Raw genomic sequence first — 13748 nt, forward strand, 5'->3', positions numbered from 1 at the left:
TCCTCAGCCCATGCGCTGCCATTTTCTGAGTCATCATTTGCTGTTCCTGCATGTGTGAGTTTGCCTTTTCGTGGCCACAACCTGCCTGCCTCAAGCTGCCTCGCCAGCCATGATTGTAAGGCAGCAGCCATATGGGCTCACAGATGGAACTGGGAGATGCACCCAGCAGCCCCACGTGTCAGATGCTGCCATGCAGGAGCTTGCACGGCCATGAGGGGGAGCCACCAAATGCCACCTCCTGCACTCTCAGCACAGTCTCCACCGCTGAAGCAGGAGCCTGAGCTGTAGCCTAAGGGTGAGCTGTATGCCAAAGTGTGAGTACCCAGCTGTTCTGCCCTGAGGCCTCGCTCCCGGCTAGCTCTGGGGGCTCTGACCTTGGGAGTGGGTCACCTTGCTGCGAGCAGCTGTGACAAAGTCGGTTTCATTACACCCCTTCCTCTTTTCTCCCAATTCCACTTCCCTTATGCGCCCACCCCATTCCCATGGCACTGATGTAGTGGAAACCAGAACCTGCCATTTAGAAACACAGCCCTGCTAGAAATAAATACTGCTGCAATCCGGGAACCAGCCAGAGGGAAAGGAACGGCAGAGATGCTTGAAAGTGTAAACAAGGAGTTAGTGTGCTGGCATCCTCCCGGCCACATCCTTCCCAGCTGAGACCTGCGGGTCACACCCAGAGCACACAGGAATGGGAAGAAGCAGGGCTAACGCAGCCATACTTGAGTCACATTCTTATCTCTTCTTTATTTGCACCTTTCATGCTGCTTCTAGAAGCCATGCTAGGAGAACACAGTTCTGAGCCCCGAGACTCCTGTTTTCAGGCAGCATGCGAAAACCCCACACCACGGTGGTGATGTACACGTAAATACAGAAGAACCAAAAAGGTCTTTCATTTGATGGTAGGTAAACCAGTGAGTCTTCTACTGGCTTAATAGATAACATAATCCATATTATTTTTTTTTACATAGCTCTGGAGCAGATATTTATAGGAAATCTGAAAATTCACACCTTTTAATGATTTAAAAACAGTCACGTCACACAATTCCTTCAGTAGAAGCTAAAAAACAGATACAAAACCAGAATTCCACTTCTTTAAAATGCAGACTCAAAGAGACTGGAGGGTGTCGTTCAGGCAGTGAGTGAGAGCAGTGCCCCCCATCACGTGTAATCCATAAATAACGCTTATACAGCAGGAAGGAGCAGAGCAAACAGAGCCAGCAGCCACAGCATGGCCCAGCTGTTTGGGAACACTCACAGGACGCAGGAGGTGGGAGGCCACACATGGGCTTCCACACCTCCCAGGAGCTGCAGGAATCACCACTGGCCACAAAAAAAACTAAGAGAGCGGGAGATGTGAGTCCCCAGATGGCTTTGCTCAGGACTAAATGGGCCGGCAGACTGAGACAGGCCAACCTTCTCTCAGGTTATAAGTGTGTTACAGTGGCAACCAAAAGTCAAACTTCCTAATCTAGGGAACTTCTGAGCAAAACAGAGCAAAGTCTTTCTTTCTACACCACACAAAGTGCAAACATTCACTACAAGTGGGAAGCACAAAGCTGCATGTGCACACACTCCCCAACATGTATGCTGCCCGTGGGATGATGGTGCAGCACACAAGCAGGGTGTGGGCGTTTTAAAGGTGAGGCACAGCACTTCAATACACCCAGCACAACGCTCTTGTGCAGGCTGGAAACTTGTTACCAGTAATTATAACTATAGAGCGAAGTGTAAAAATAATGACAGATTCAGCTTTCAACTGAAAAAGGCCTCTGCTGATTTCAGGGGAGTGCTGAGATCAGCAAGTCTGCTTAAATGAGAGCAGCACTTTGCCCATGCTGAGAAGCAAGACCACGTGTTTAGAACAAAGCCGTGCAGGATGCAGCGCATTCCTATGTACCTGCATTTTCACATCCAGGTAAAAAATAAATTTAAAAAAGTGCTCTCCAGCACTCAAATGAGCTCAGTATAGGAACGGTTGAAGATAGGAGCCCTGGAGGGTGAACACTATAGAAATACTTCACAACAGGTGAACTTCAGCCAGCGAAACAGCAGCTGGCACTTCTCAGCACACAGCACACAGGTACCCTCCTGTACAAGCTGGCCACAGGAGGGGTGTTGCATCTCATTGCCCACAGCACGCCAGCACAGCACAGTGCCCTGCAGCCAGCCGTTCCACTCCTCAGTCACATTTACATGGGGTGTGAAAGAAAATCCAACCAACGGGGAGAGTATCTCGTTTAATAGAAAAGGGTGATGCGATACAAAGTACTGTGGAGAAGTATAAGGCCACGTGAAGAGCATCCTCGCGTTGACAAAGGTGGCTGTTTGTTAAGACATGACTAGCATTTCTCCTGGTGCTTTGATACAGGTCATCAAAAGTCTGGAACAATTTTCTATAAGGTGCATAAGCATCCACAATGCGTAAACTTAATTTTATATTTCTGCTGTATTAAAAAAAAATATATGCAAACAGAGACCCAGCTAATCACTCACAGGTTATCTTGCCATTTTTGCAATTTTTCAGTAGACTTTAATACGCTGATTTAGTAGGGCTGAAAGTAAAGCATCGTTTCTAGTGTCAAAGCTTCTGAACAGTGTTTGTGCTTCTACATCCAGCAGAGCAGCCTGGCTCCCAGTGCTCTGCTCAGGCAGAGTGGGGACCCAGGAACACCCAGTGTGTCAAGCTTTACTAAAAGTCACAACAGCTTCCACTTGCAAAGAATATGAACTGATGGGGTGCTGAGGATTTCAACACTTCTTTTCTGAAAGTCATTCTAGGATGGTTTTGTTGGGTTGGTTTTTAGCTGGCTTTTGTTTTGTTTATGAACAATGACAGGCTTAGACCTCAGACTCTGCAACCTCCAATATCACCTGCACAAGGAGGCTCTAACAGCACCAGTCTGTTGGAGGATCAGAATCCAGAAGTGTGAAAATCCCAAACACCAAATTTTCAAACATTACATACAGAATGCTCTGAATGCATTTGCTTAGGCTCACAGGAAAGTAGTTTCCAAAGCCCTGGGTTTCATCCTGCACACCTCTACTAACGCAGGTCAAGTAAGCCTGCATACGAAGATCCAAAGGAATAAATACAAAATATATTTGGTATAGAAAACACTAGTATAAAAAATTAAAAATCACCCTGTTTCACTGTCCATCAAAATATTAACAGCAAGCAATGACTCGTTTAAACCTATTGCCAACATCATTTCAAAAGAGTCCCGCTTTCCTGAAGTGCTGGTGATTGCATCTGCCCAAATATTGAACAAACAAATAGGATGAGGAAACAGGATAGATTTCTCACCTAGCATTATTAACAGAAGACCTAAAATGAAGGGAACTGAAGTATGTACAAACAAACACGCCGAGGGGTGAAGAGGGGCATGCTGTCAGTCCTGTTGTAGCCAGCAGAGCTCTTCACGGTTTACAGACAGTTTCAGAGAAGGTGCCTTGTCCCACTAGCCCTGACAGACAGACGGTGGCACGGGGATGAGCATACTCAGAGCACTGCTGCTTTTCGGTTTCTCCGCTGTGGCAATTCTGTTCAGTTTGCCCACCTCTGTCTGCCAGCTGGGGATCTTCTTGGTGGCCATGTGGCGCCGGGTGTGCTTCGTCAAGTGATCGCTGCGCATGAAGCGACGCTCACACACGGGGCAGGCAAACTTCTTCTCTCCCGTGTGAGTTCTGCGGTGGCGTGACAGTTCATCTGAGCGGGCAAACTTCTTGTCGCAGCCTTCCCAGTTGCAGCTGAAGGGCTTTTCTCCTGCAGAACGTAAAAGAAAGATAACTTTCATTAAGCTCTGTTTTACCAAAGAGCTGTGTCATACCCTACTTTGCAGAATCTGACAGCTTCCAAAACTACCCATCCGTGCAGCCACCGCTAGCTCGAGTACAAGCTGAATTTGACTTGCAGAGAAAAAGCGAAGGTCTCTTTTCCCCTTATTTCCTCACATCTCTTTAAACGTTCTTTCATAGAGTCCATTTGTTTAAAGAGAAGCTATGTTAACTACAGACTTAACCAAAAGCAAATCCCGGAGCCCATCCCTCCTATGTGGCCACAGCCCTACAACCACTACGCATCATTAGCAAATGCTGTGGGCAACAAGAAAACATGGGGTTCACGCTCCCAGTCCTGCTGAAGTGACCACACACCGATGCAGCACATCAGGGAGCACTGTGCTCTGACGGCCCACGTGCCCAGAGACCCAGACTCCTACAGGAGCTCTGGATGCCAGGGAAAGATAGCAGCCAGGAAGGCTTTCAACAGAAGTTTCTCATGCTGGGTGACTGCTTAACATCACACCCATCCTAAACAATGTGACCTGCTGCCTGCAGCCCTCATAGACCTCAAGATAAACATCTACCCTTCACCACAAATCTGGGGAACTCTTTGGAGCAGAGCAAGAAGTCCAGCAGAAAAGATGCACCACAGCAGCTGTGTTCTTACTGCAGGTGGCAAGTGAAGCTCGGTGTGCCTGATGCCCACCTAGCTGCTCAGTGAGTGGGATGAAGCAGGAAAAGCAAGCTGCTGCTGCTCTGCCCACTGATGCTGCACAGCAGGGCGGCAAGTGATGGGACTGTGTGCTTCCCCAGCCATGGGTGCTCATCTTAACATCACAGCAGACACAGCTTCCCTCATGGGTCAGTGGTGGTACGTGACAAGGGAGAGGTTTGCTGCCACAGACCAGAAGCAGAACCATCATTCTGTCTCTGAGCTCCAGTTTACGGGGATTATCAGCTTCATACGGGGCTTAAGCTCTGTTCTCATAGGAATTGGACAGACAAGCTGGCAAACTAACGCACATCCTGCCTTGGAACCACAGAGGATGGCAGAAATAAGCAAAGGAAAAAAAATTTAGACAAACATTTAAATGAACTCTTCTTTATCAATCACCCGATGTGCATGTTCCTCAACATCAGAAATAGTCCCTTCCAAGAACTCAACATTTAGTTTTGACTTAACAGGATCTGAGAGTTAAAAAGAGAATAGGTAGAACACATTTACACTGCCTCTACACTAACCAGATGTTATGGAACAAATCATATTAATTGTAACTAATTTACAATTACTTAACATAAAACCAATTATATTCCTGCAGCTCTGCTTCCTAACACTCTAACCCAAAATCTTAACGCACACCTATTTAGCCTAGCCAAAACTCCAGGAATTCTAAACATAGTAGTATTAGTAGTACTGGAATGTCTCTTTTCCTTCATTCACGTACAAATTAAGAACAACTACCTGTACTATGGACTGCTTACACCAGACCCCTCCATACTCAAAATAAAGACTTGCACAATTCACTGCAATCCAGTCCAGCTGGCAGAATTCCACTCAAATCTAAACACATGCACACAGAGGGCAAAGCTTTGCTCCGACTAAAGCATGTGAAACTCAACCAACGCTACAGGGTCGGCTGAGGTCTCAGAACAAAGTCTGTTTTGTTTGCTTGCCCATGGAGAATGAGCATTCTTCTCTTCTCCAAGATGAGCACAAGACCCCTGACCACCTGCCCCTTCCCCTTCCCACCCGCTGCCACGCACCCTTCAACACCCCAATGACAGCTCACCCCACGTTACACACCAGTGTGGGTACGAAGGTGGGCTTTGAGGTGGGAGCTCTTGAAATAGGTTTTCTTGCACCCGGGGAAGTTGCAAACATAATTCCTCCGTCTCGAAAAGTCCATCTGGGGGGCGCAGCTTTGACCAGAAGCGATGAACACGGGGGCAGGAGCAAGGGGCAGCAGCTTGGTGTTCCCAACAGTCATTACTGTTTGCGGGCACTGCGGCGTCGGCGCGACAGCAGTCTGTGGAAGCACCAACATGACGGCCCCCTGAGGCACAGAAGATCCCACGAGCACAGGCTGAGAGAGCGGAGCTGTCTGCGGTAAAATGGGTTTCATCGGAGCCGAGACGGTTGGAGCTGAAGGCTTGACGTAGGCATTAATCACACCGCTCTGGCCATTCAAAGGGATCATTTGACACAGAACCTGGGGGCTTGACACGGGGACGGGTGGCACTGGGGTAGCTCTTTTTTGCAAGTCGTCCTCGCAACTCTTTGGTAAGTGGGTCTGTGGAGATACAGGTCGGATTGGAAGCTGTCCCTGGCTGGGCACGACATCACTGCGGTCACCAGCACACGGCTGGCGTACCGGAGAGGCTTTGTTAACTAAAGCATCAGCAGCACACGTGTCCTGCGGCAGGCTGGAATGTCTTCGGTCCGCTGCTCCACTCCGGCCTCCAGAAGTGCCGCAGCCCGAAGCTGCCTTTGCTCTCTCTCGCGCAGCAGGACCCTGGTGGTAAGCAGAGCTGTCACCCGTGTGCCGTATGACGCTTGTCGCCATGGCCCTGCAAGGCTGAGGGGCAGAGGCTTCCGCGAGGGCCGCCCTCTGCTCACACTGCCTCTCCACGCTCAGGATGGATGGCTTGGCCGCGGGAGTTGAGTCGGTAGTGGATGTGACCAAGCAGGCAGCCGTGCTTGCCATGACGGTCCTGGGCTTGGAGTAAGTGACCTGCGAGGGGAGCAGCACGGCGGCAGACATCTCCACAAGGTCGGGGCTGTGCGGGGGGGTCATGCACTGCGGAAAGAAAGCACTGTTATACAGCGCTGCTACCCGGAGCACAGTCCTTAGTGCAAAAATCAAATCACACCTGCTCCTCAGAACCTCAGAAACCGCTGCTTGGGGAAAGCAATTAAAGCTTGCATTGCCTCATCTGATGGTCATTCAGAAGAGGCTCAGAAGTGTGCTAATTAATAAAAGGAAGGCGATGGGGCAGATTGCAAACCCACGTAAAATGGTGCGTGTCTACTCAGTGCACTACAGAAACTCCCTCATTTCTTCTCCCAGCAATGGGTGCAGATGTAAGAGGCTATGAGCGCTCTGCTGATCACAGAGACAGAGCAATGATAGCAGAACTGTACCACGTGAACTTCAATATTCCAGTAAGACTTTGATATTTTTATCTTTAATTTAATAATAAATGATACTTTAATTATTTAAGATCTTCAAATAATGACCTCTCCAGCAGCTGGTGGCTATTCCCAAGACAAACACAAATGGAACTGCTCTTCCCTAAAGCCCACGCACCCACCCACACCCGTGCCTTCCTGCTGCTGCCACCTCTCCTGCCCCTCTTAACACTGAAATCCCAACCCATGCCTGTCTGCTGGGCAGCTCCAGAGTTCCAGAACTGAGTGGCTGGAGTATAACAGAAGAGGCCTACCAGCCAGTTGCTGTATCATCCCAGCCTATCTGCCTCTCCTATTCTCTTTTTGTGATGTAACTTCATACTAAAAGCCAGCTGGCTGAAATAGGTCTTAGCCTTCTAAAACACAAATGACAAGTCTTTTATTTTTTATTTTTTTTAAATCTACTTCTATTGCAACATAGGTTGAAACAAAAAAAAACTGTGATTCAACTGACATTAATCAGTCAGAGAAGGCCAATGCTCTGGAAAAATAAACTGCGTGTAGAAACACACAGCATAAAAACCAATTAAATTTGCTGTTTCATAATGGTAAGCTGTACTAGAGATCAGCGTGAAGCCAAATGTCGTCAAGAACCTTCCTCCTAAAGGCCTTCCAGATAAGTCAGCGCTGAATCACTGAGGCTCAATCTGCCTTTTGTACTCCAAATGCTCCAAGAACCAGGCAGCACTTCTGTGCAGTGCAGGTGATGGAGCACAGGCTGCCCAGAGCTGCAGGATCTTCTCCTCGGGGACCCTCAGATGTGGTGCTGTGCACCCCGCTCTGGGTGTCCGTGCTGCAGCAGGACTGTGCTTGATGCACCCAGATGGCCCTGCCCACCTCAGCCCCTCTGTGATTCTCTCAAACATCCAACCACCGAAACAGCCTTCCTCTGCGCTGCTCCTGACAGCAGGAGCTTTTATACCAAGATTTAACAGGAGACCAAACTCCTACATTCGCCATCCCAGAAACAGCAGGAAACCCCACGCTGCTGATTTGCATGTACACACACAGCACGAGTCACACTGCCACTGTTCTATGCACGGTTACACAAGCGAGGTATCTTCCTCAGCTAAGCCAAAACACGGCAGAGATGTACCAGCCAGGTGTCACGCACGCTTATTTTACAGTCACATCTTCCTTACCAGTGTAGATAAATAATCCTTTGGTAATTCAGAAGTAGCCTCAGCGTGCATTGTGAAATCTCCAGAATCCGAGAAGGGCGTGAGAGGCCTTATCTTTAATATGTCACCTTTCTGCAATCTTTGCCCCCAGGAGCTCATACAAACAAGTGCCTCAACGGCTTCGATGTCATTCTGCTCCAAGGTGCTGCAGGTGGAACGCTCGCTGTCGTGGCGCTGCCGCTCCCGGATGGACTCATAGATATCCACAATGTCAACCTGGATGTAATCGGATTACTGGCTATTAGCACGAGTCAGAATACAAAGCTGACACCACCCACATGCTGTCTGCTCACCATGAAGGTCATCTGAAACAGATCCCATGCCTGCAGCAGGACTTTTACCCATCAGCTCCTTTCTCACCCTCCCCCTGCCAGCTCGTCTCCCCACCCTGTTACCCTTCTAAAGGAAAAAAAAAGGGGGAAAACCAAAAAGATCACAAATAAATAAATAATAAATAAATAAAATCAACCAAGCAAGACCAAAAAGCCACCCTCACAGAAAAGGAATTGATAGGTTTAACGTGGAGCTCAGGTTTCCAGAGTTCTTTTCCTGGATAGCACTGCTCTGAATAAACACGTTCCTTGTCTGTATACAAGCAGAAAGAAGGGATGAACTTCCAACCTTGTTTAGACAAGGCTGTCTCCTGGCCCCAGAAGATGGCTGCTCATTAGCACTAATCTCATTGCCGGAGCGCATGGAAAACACACTTGAGGCTGACAGCACGATGCTCTGAGCCTGGGGGTACCATGCTGTGCAAAGCATTTCCATTTTATTTTTAGCTAGTGGGGAAAAAGGAAGGCAAGGAGCTTCCGGAGCACAGCAGGGCTTCTTCGTATGCAGCACTTCGAAAAACTGTGCTAAGAAACGTACGGTACCGCACAGGTGCCGGGTATCCCAAAGGGCACCGAGCAGCGCGAAGGCAACGGGCAGGAACGCTATCGGTGCGCGTCCACAGGCGAGCGGCACGGATAGGGGTGCGCAGCCACACGCGAGGCAACACCCAGCCTTCCCGCACAGGAAACCCGAGCGTGGCAGAGCTCCCGCAGCACACGGCATCGCGGCTGCTCCGCGCCCTGCCGGCACCGGGACGGGAGGCAAGGGACGAGCGCCGCAGCCCTGCCTCAAAAAGAAAAGGGGAACTAAAAAAAGCAGGCAGTGCCACGCCGCTGCCACGGCCTCCGGAGCCGAGGGAACCGCGCTTCCTGGGTGATGTCATCGGGGCTCTCGTGGCTCGCAGTTCTGGGACTGACTCACGGAGCGGGGCTCCGCGGCGTCACGGACGTACGGATGCGCGACATCGCCGCCGCTACGCGCACGGGCAGCTCGTCAGCGCCGGAGATCCGCGCAGCGGCTCGCGGCCGGGACGCGTGTCCCCGTCTCACCCCGCCCGGCGCGGCGTCGGCGGCAGCCGGGTAAGGGGGCCGCCGTGCTGCCAGGACGGAGCCCCTCAGATCCCGGCCCCGAGCGCCCCATCCCCGCAGCTAACGGCCCCGACGGCCCCCCGCCCCAATCCCTTTAGGCACCGGCCCCGGCCGCCCCCCTCGGGGTAACGGTCCCCGCGTCGCTCACCGCGGCCGCATCTCCCATCTCCGGGCAGGGCGAACCCGAGCCGTGCATGGCGCGTCGACGCGAGCGGGAAGGCGGGAGGCGGCGCGGCGGACGGCAGGGCGCAGCACGGCGGCGGGCACCGCCCCCGCCCCTTCTTCCCCGCCCGCGGGGCCGGCACCGACGGTCCCGCGCGCCGCGAGCCGCCGAGAGCTCCGCGCGCCAGACGGCGCGGGCGGGGCGGAGGCTCTCCGCCAATCGGCGCCCGGCGCGAACCGCGCGCGGCCAATGGGGGGCGGCGGGCGGCGTGATCGCGGCGTGCAGGGGCGCTGCCGGAGGGGGGGGGCGGCGCGTGGGCGCGGCCCGCGGCGGCGGGCGGGAAGGCGGCGCGCCAGGGGGCGGGAGAGAGGAGCTGGAAACTGGGGGAAAGGTCGGGCGGGGGGCGGGACGGGGGGCGGGGTGGCGGCCGGGAATGCCCGGGGGTGTGGCGGGGCGGGGAGGGGGCGGGGCCGGGCCGGAACTCCCCTCCCCCCGAGTGCGTGCCGCGCTGCACGTGGACGGCGGGCCGGCGGGGGGGAGGGGAGGGCCGTCCGCGTGCGGCGGGCAGGGCTGCGGGCACGGCTCCGGCTGCACGGAGCGCGTCCGCCTCGGGATGGGGCTCCCACCGCGCTCCGAGTGCGGCGTTTCCTCCTCCCTTTTAACTTAAATCTCCCCCTTTTAGGTTAAAGCCGTTCTCCTGCCCCTACCCGCTCACGTAGAACGCCCGTTTCCTCATTACATATACGCTTACGGGAGGAGCGGTCCCCGCGCACACCCACCCACGTGCTGCCCCGGGGCAGCCCCGTTATGGGCCGGCGATGAACGGATAAAGCGCGAGCTGTGCTCCGCGCCCGGCCCTGCCCTGCAGCCCGCCCACCCACGCCGCGTCACACCTAAACGGGGCCCGTCCCTGCAAGCCGGGGCTCCAGAAGGCTGCCGACGGGGAGGGAGGGCCGGGCGCACGCGGGGACACGAGGCTCCCAGCCCCACGCCGCAGCTCAAGCCCGGACTGCGAGAGCGGAGCGCCGCACTGCGCGCTGCTGGCAGTGACTCATACGGCGTCCCGAGTCGGCAAGGACAGCCCCGGCTCCGCGCAGCACCGCCCTGAACCCAAAGCCCAGCTCTGAGAGCGCCGTTCAAACGCCCCTTACAGTGCAGCCGCTCGGGCCCTAGGCAGCCCTTGCCGTACCCGCAGCCCGGCCCTAACCCCCCCTTCGCCGCCCCGCCAGCCCCGCGCCGTTCCCTCGGGCCCTGTCGCTGTCGCAGAGGCCAGGAAAGGCAGCCGTGCTCACTGCACAGAGGACTCAGCGTTAGAAATGAACATATAAAATTTAATAGCTTGGTTTAAAATACGTTTTCAATTAAAAAACAGCAGGCAAAACCAAAAAAATCAGTTCCATAACACATACATGAGGTTGCTGCTACAGAGAGAAGACCCGTGTCCCAGAGAGCCTTAGAGGAAAACAACCGGAAGATTTAGTTCACATACTTCATTACACAGTAAAAAAGAAATAACAGTTGTGTCAACCCTACCCCTACAGAGACCCTAAACTACTTCCCTGACCCCAGACTGAGATTCTGTACTAGAACTTCCATTTTCGATACAAATGTGTCAACAGATAGGGATTCTATATACCAGGTTTTAAAAACCCCCTTGCAGCAGTGCCCATAACTCGCAAGGGAAGGCCAATGGAGGGCAGGGCCATGCCAGCTCACTCCGGGCCCAAGCAGGATGTTAGCAGGTGGGCACGTGGTGCTGAGAGGAAAGGAGGGGGAATGGGACGCTCTGAGAGCCTGCCCGAGGTCAGCCCGAGCATAAATCCCAAAATACCACAGTCCACCTAAGTCATAAAACAATAAAATATATGGCGGGGAGGGATTTCAGGTTGGAAACCTCACCCCAGCACCAGGACAGGATTAACTGTACCCACAGCCACCAGGGTACATTATCCAGCCTGGCTCTGGAGAGCTCTGATGCCAAAGGCCACAGCCCTCGCTGGGCAACCTTCTCCATCTGCAACCTGAATTTCTGCAACGTAAGCCCAGCACAAGGAGTGGGAGCACACATCAACACGTTTGGAGACTCTGCTCCCTCAGCCCTGGGCTCCTGGCAGGACAAGAGTAGCAAGGGCCAGCCCTGAGCAGGGCACCGTGCTGTGGCTGAGGCTCCCTCAGAGCCCAGTGGGACACCAGGCGAGGCTCAGGCATTCTGCAGCCTGTGCTTCTGTTTGTGAAACTCAGTGTGGCATCTACGTCCCTTTTCCAAACAGCAGCATGATGCAGCTGGTCAGCACAGGGTTACCACTTGCTGATGGCTCAGGGGACACACAAACCATTCAGCAGAATCACGTCCTACTTTGCCAGCCTGCTTCTCCAGCCTACCCGGGTCAACCCAGGGCAATGCACATCCAACCCCCCCAACTTTGTGCTGCAAACCTCCCATAAATGCAGACCACTGCCATCAGCACCAGTCCCAGAACTTCCTACCCGCTCACATCCCAGCTTGCAGTGCAGGTGGCTGGAGCTCTTACTGTGTACCTCTCCCTTGCTGCTAACCAGAGGGCACTTTCCCTTCCTAAGCACAAAGGCACGAGTAAGCACTATAGAGCTTACTGCAGTGGCTGGTTTTGGAGGTTTTTTGGAGGTTTCTGGCAGCTGGGACCAGACTGACTGCTGCTACCAGCTGCCCTCGTTGGTCCAGGGCCCCAGTTCCCTGCTGCACCACCCAGCACCTTGCCAAGCACTGGACTTCCCCAGACCGAGCCACTGCCACAGGGCTTGGCAGAGGGCTGGGGGAACCCTAAGCATACTGTCAGACAGAAATCCACCCTGCAGGAGACTTCCTGACCCCTCCAAGTGAGGTTTCAAGGAACCTGAATGTGCTCAGCGTTTCTTGGGCACAGCCTCTCTGCCTCAGCACAGACCACCCTGCTCAGAGCCAGGACAGTCAGGAGACGGAGCTGCCAGTGCCTTGCTGTCCAGAGAGGTTGAGGAGAGCTGCTACCCTTCCCTCCACACAGGAGAATGCATGCTGAACAAGGTCTCTGCGCACTCTACGAATGTACCAATGTGTGCTCACCTTTGGTGCATGTTAAGGCTTTGTCCTTTTTTAAATAGCTACGTTAAATATCTGCTTTCTCTGTATATGGCATTCTTTTAAGATGGGCTTCTTTGCATATATTCATGGTATATACACAAACACCATATTTTATATATATTATATATCACTTGTATGTACACATTTACAAACCTTCAAAAATATATTGCACTTATATACAATATAGCTTCATCTGATGAGAGTTCACACAGTTACTAAGGCGAGTTCTTCATAAGCAAGGCAGTATTACATTCCCCCCCATGACACAAGTGATTTCAACAACCTGCCCTGATAAAGAGTAAACATTATGATGACTTTTCTCCAACCTGCACGCAATTCCTACCAGTTTCAGTCAGTAGTTTTGCAGCTCTACCTAACAGAAAACAGTCCAGTAAAACGCTATTAGCTGATAACAGGCTCAATCGTGGGTACCGAATAGATAAATAAGACATCACCACTCTAAAAGGCCACCTTCCAAGGGTTTCCCCTCCCTTACCTACTAGTCTTTTATACATGCTCTATTTAATTGCTGTTCTTTGCTCACTGGTTTCAAGTGCAAATAAGGTCATGAGCATTACAACGTTCTCTAGAAAGAACAGACAAAGGTATCAAGCAAAAACACCTCTCTGATCCCCAGAACAAGTCAACACCTGGCTTGCTCCTGGAGAAGGTGATTAGTGTTTTACCCGACACACTACATTATGGGAAAATGATCACTCGAGATCTGTGCTTAAAATCCACAGAGGATCCGTGATCTTAGATCTCAGTGAGAGTCAGCTTGTAAGATCCTCCAACTTCTTCAATCTGCAGCTGGAAGGTATCTTCATTAGAATAGTGTTTCACAATGTTATCATCCATGTTGACCAGAATTCTGGAAAAATAAGATAAGTTGGGGAAATATTAGAGTTCTACATGC

General features: G+C 52.3%; 2 protein-coding genes across 3 annotated transcripts in view; both read right to left on the reverse strand.

Annotated features, from left to right (window-relative positions):
- Positions 1-743: 743 nt before the first annotated feature.
- KLF11 (Kruppel like factor 11) lies at positions 744-9791 on the reverse strand. The gene is made up of 4 exons (XM_042895302.1): positions 9721-9791; positions 8113-8367; positions 5585-6578; positions 744-3763 (listed from the first exon to the last, which is right to left on the reverse strand). The coding sequence occupies exons 1-4, from the start codon at positions 9766-9768 to the stop codon at positions 3459-3461; spliced, it is 1602 nt and encodes a 533-aa protein (XP_042751236.1). The 5' UTR covers positions 9769-9791; the 3' UTR covers positions 744-3458.
- A 3145-nt stretch (positions 9792-12936) lies between these two features.
- GRHL1 (grainyhead like transcription factor 1) overlaps positions 12937-13748 on the reverse strand; it is a 37157-nt gene continuing 36345 nt past the window's right edge. For both annotated transcript variants that reach the window (XM_042895188.1, XM_042895187.1), the window contains exon 16: positions 12937-13703. In XM_042895188.1, coding sequence (XP_042751122.1) covers positions 13589-13703 — 115 coding nt within the window. In that variant the 3' untranslated portion in view covers positions 12937-13588. The remainder of the gene's footprint in view (positions 13704-13748) is intronic.

The sequence above is a fragment of the Lagopus leucura genome, unplaced genomic scaffold (assembly GCF_019238085.1).
Source record: "Lagopus leucura isolate 7727_CA_CO unplaced genomic scaffold, USGS_WTPT01 Super-Scaffold_73, whole genome shotgun sequence".
Classification (NCBI taxonomy): domain Eukaryota; kingdom Metazoa; phylum Chordata; class Aves; order Galliformes; family Phasianidae; genus Lagopus; species Lagopus leucura.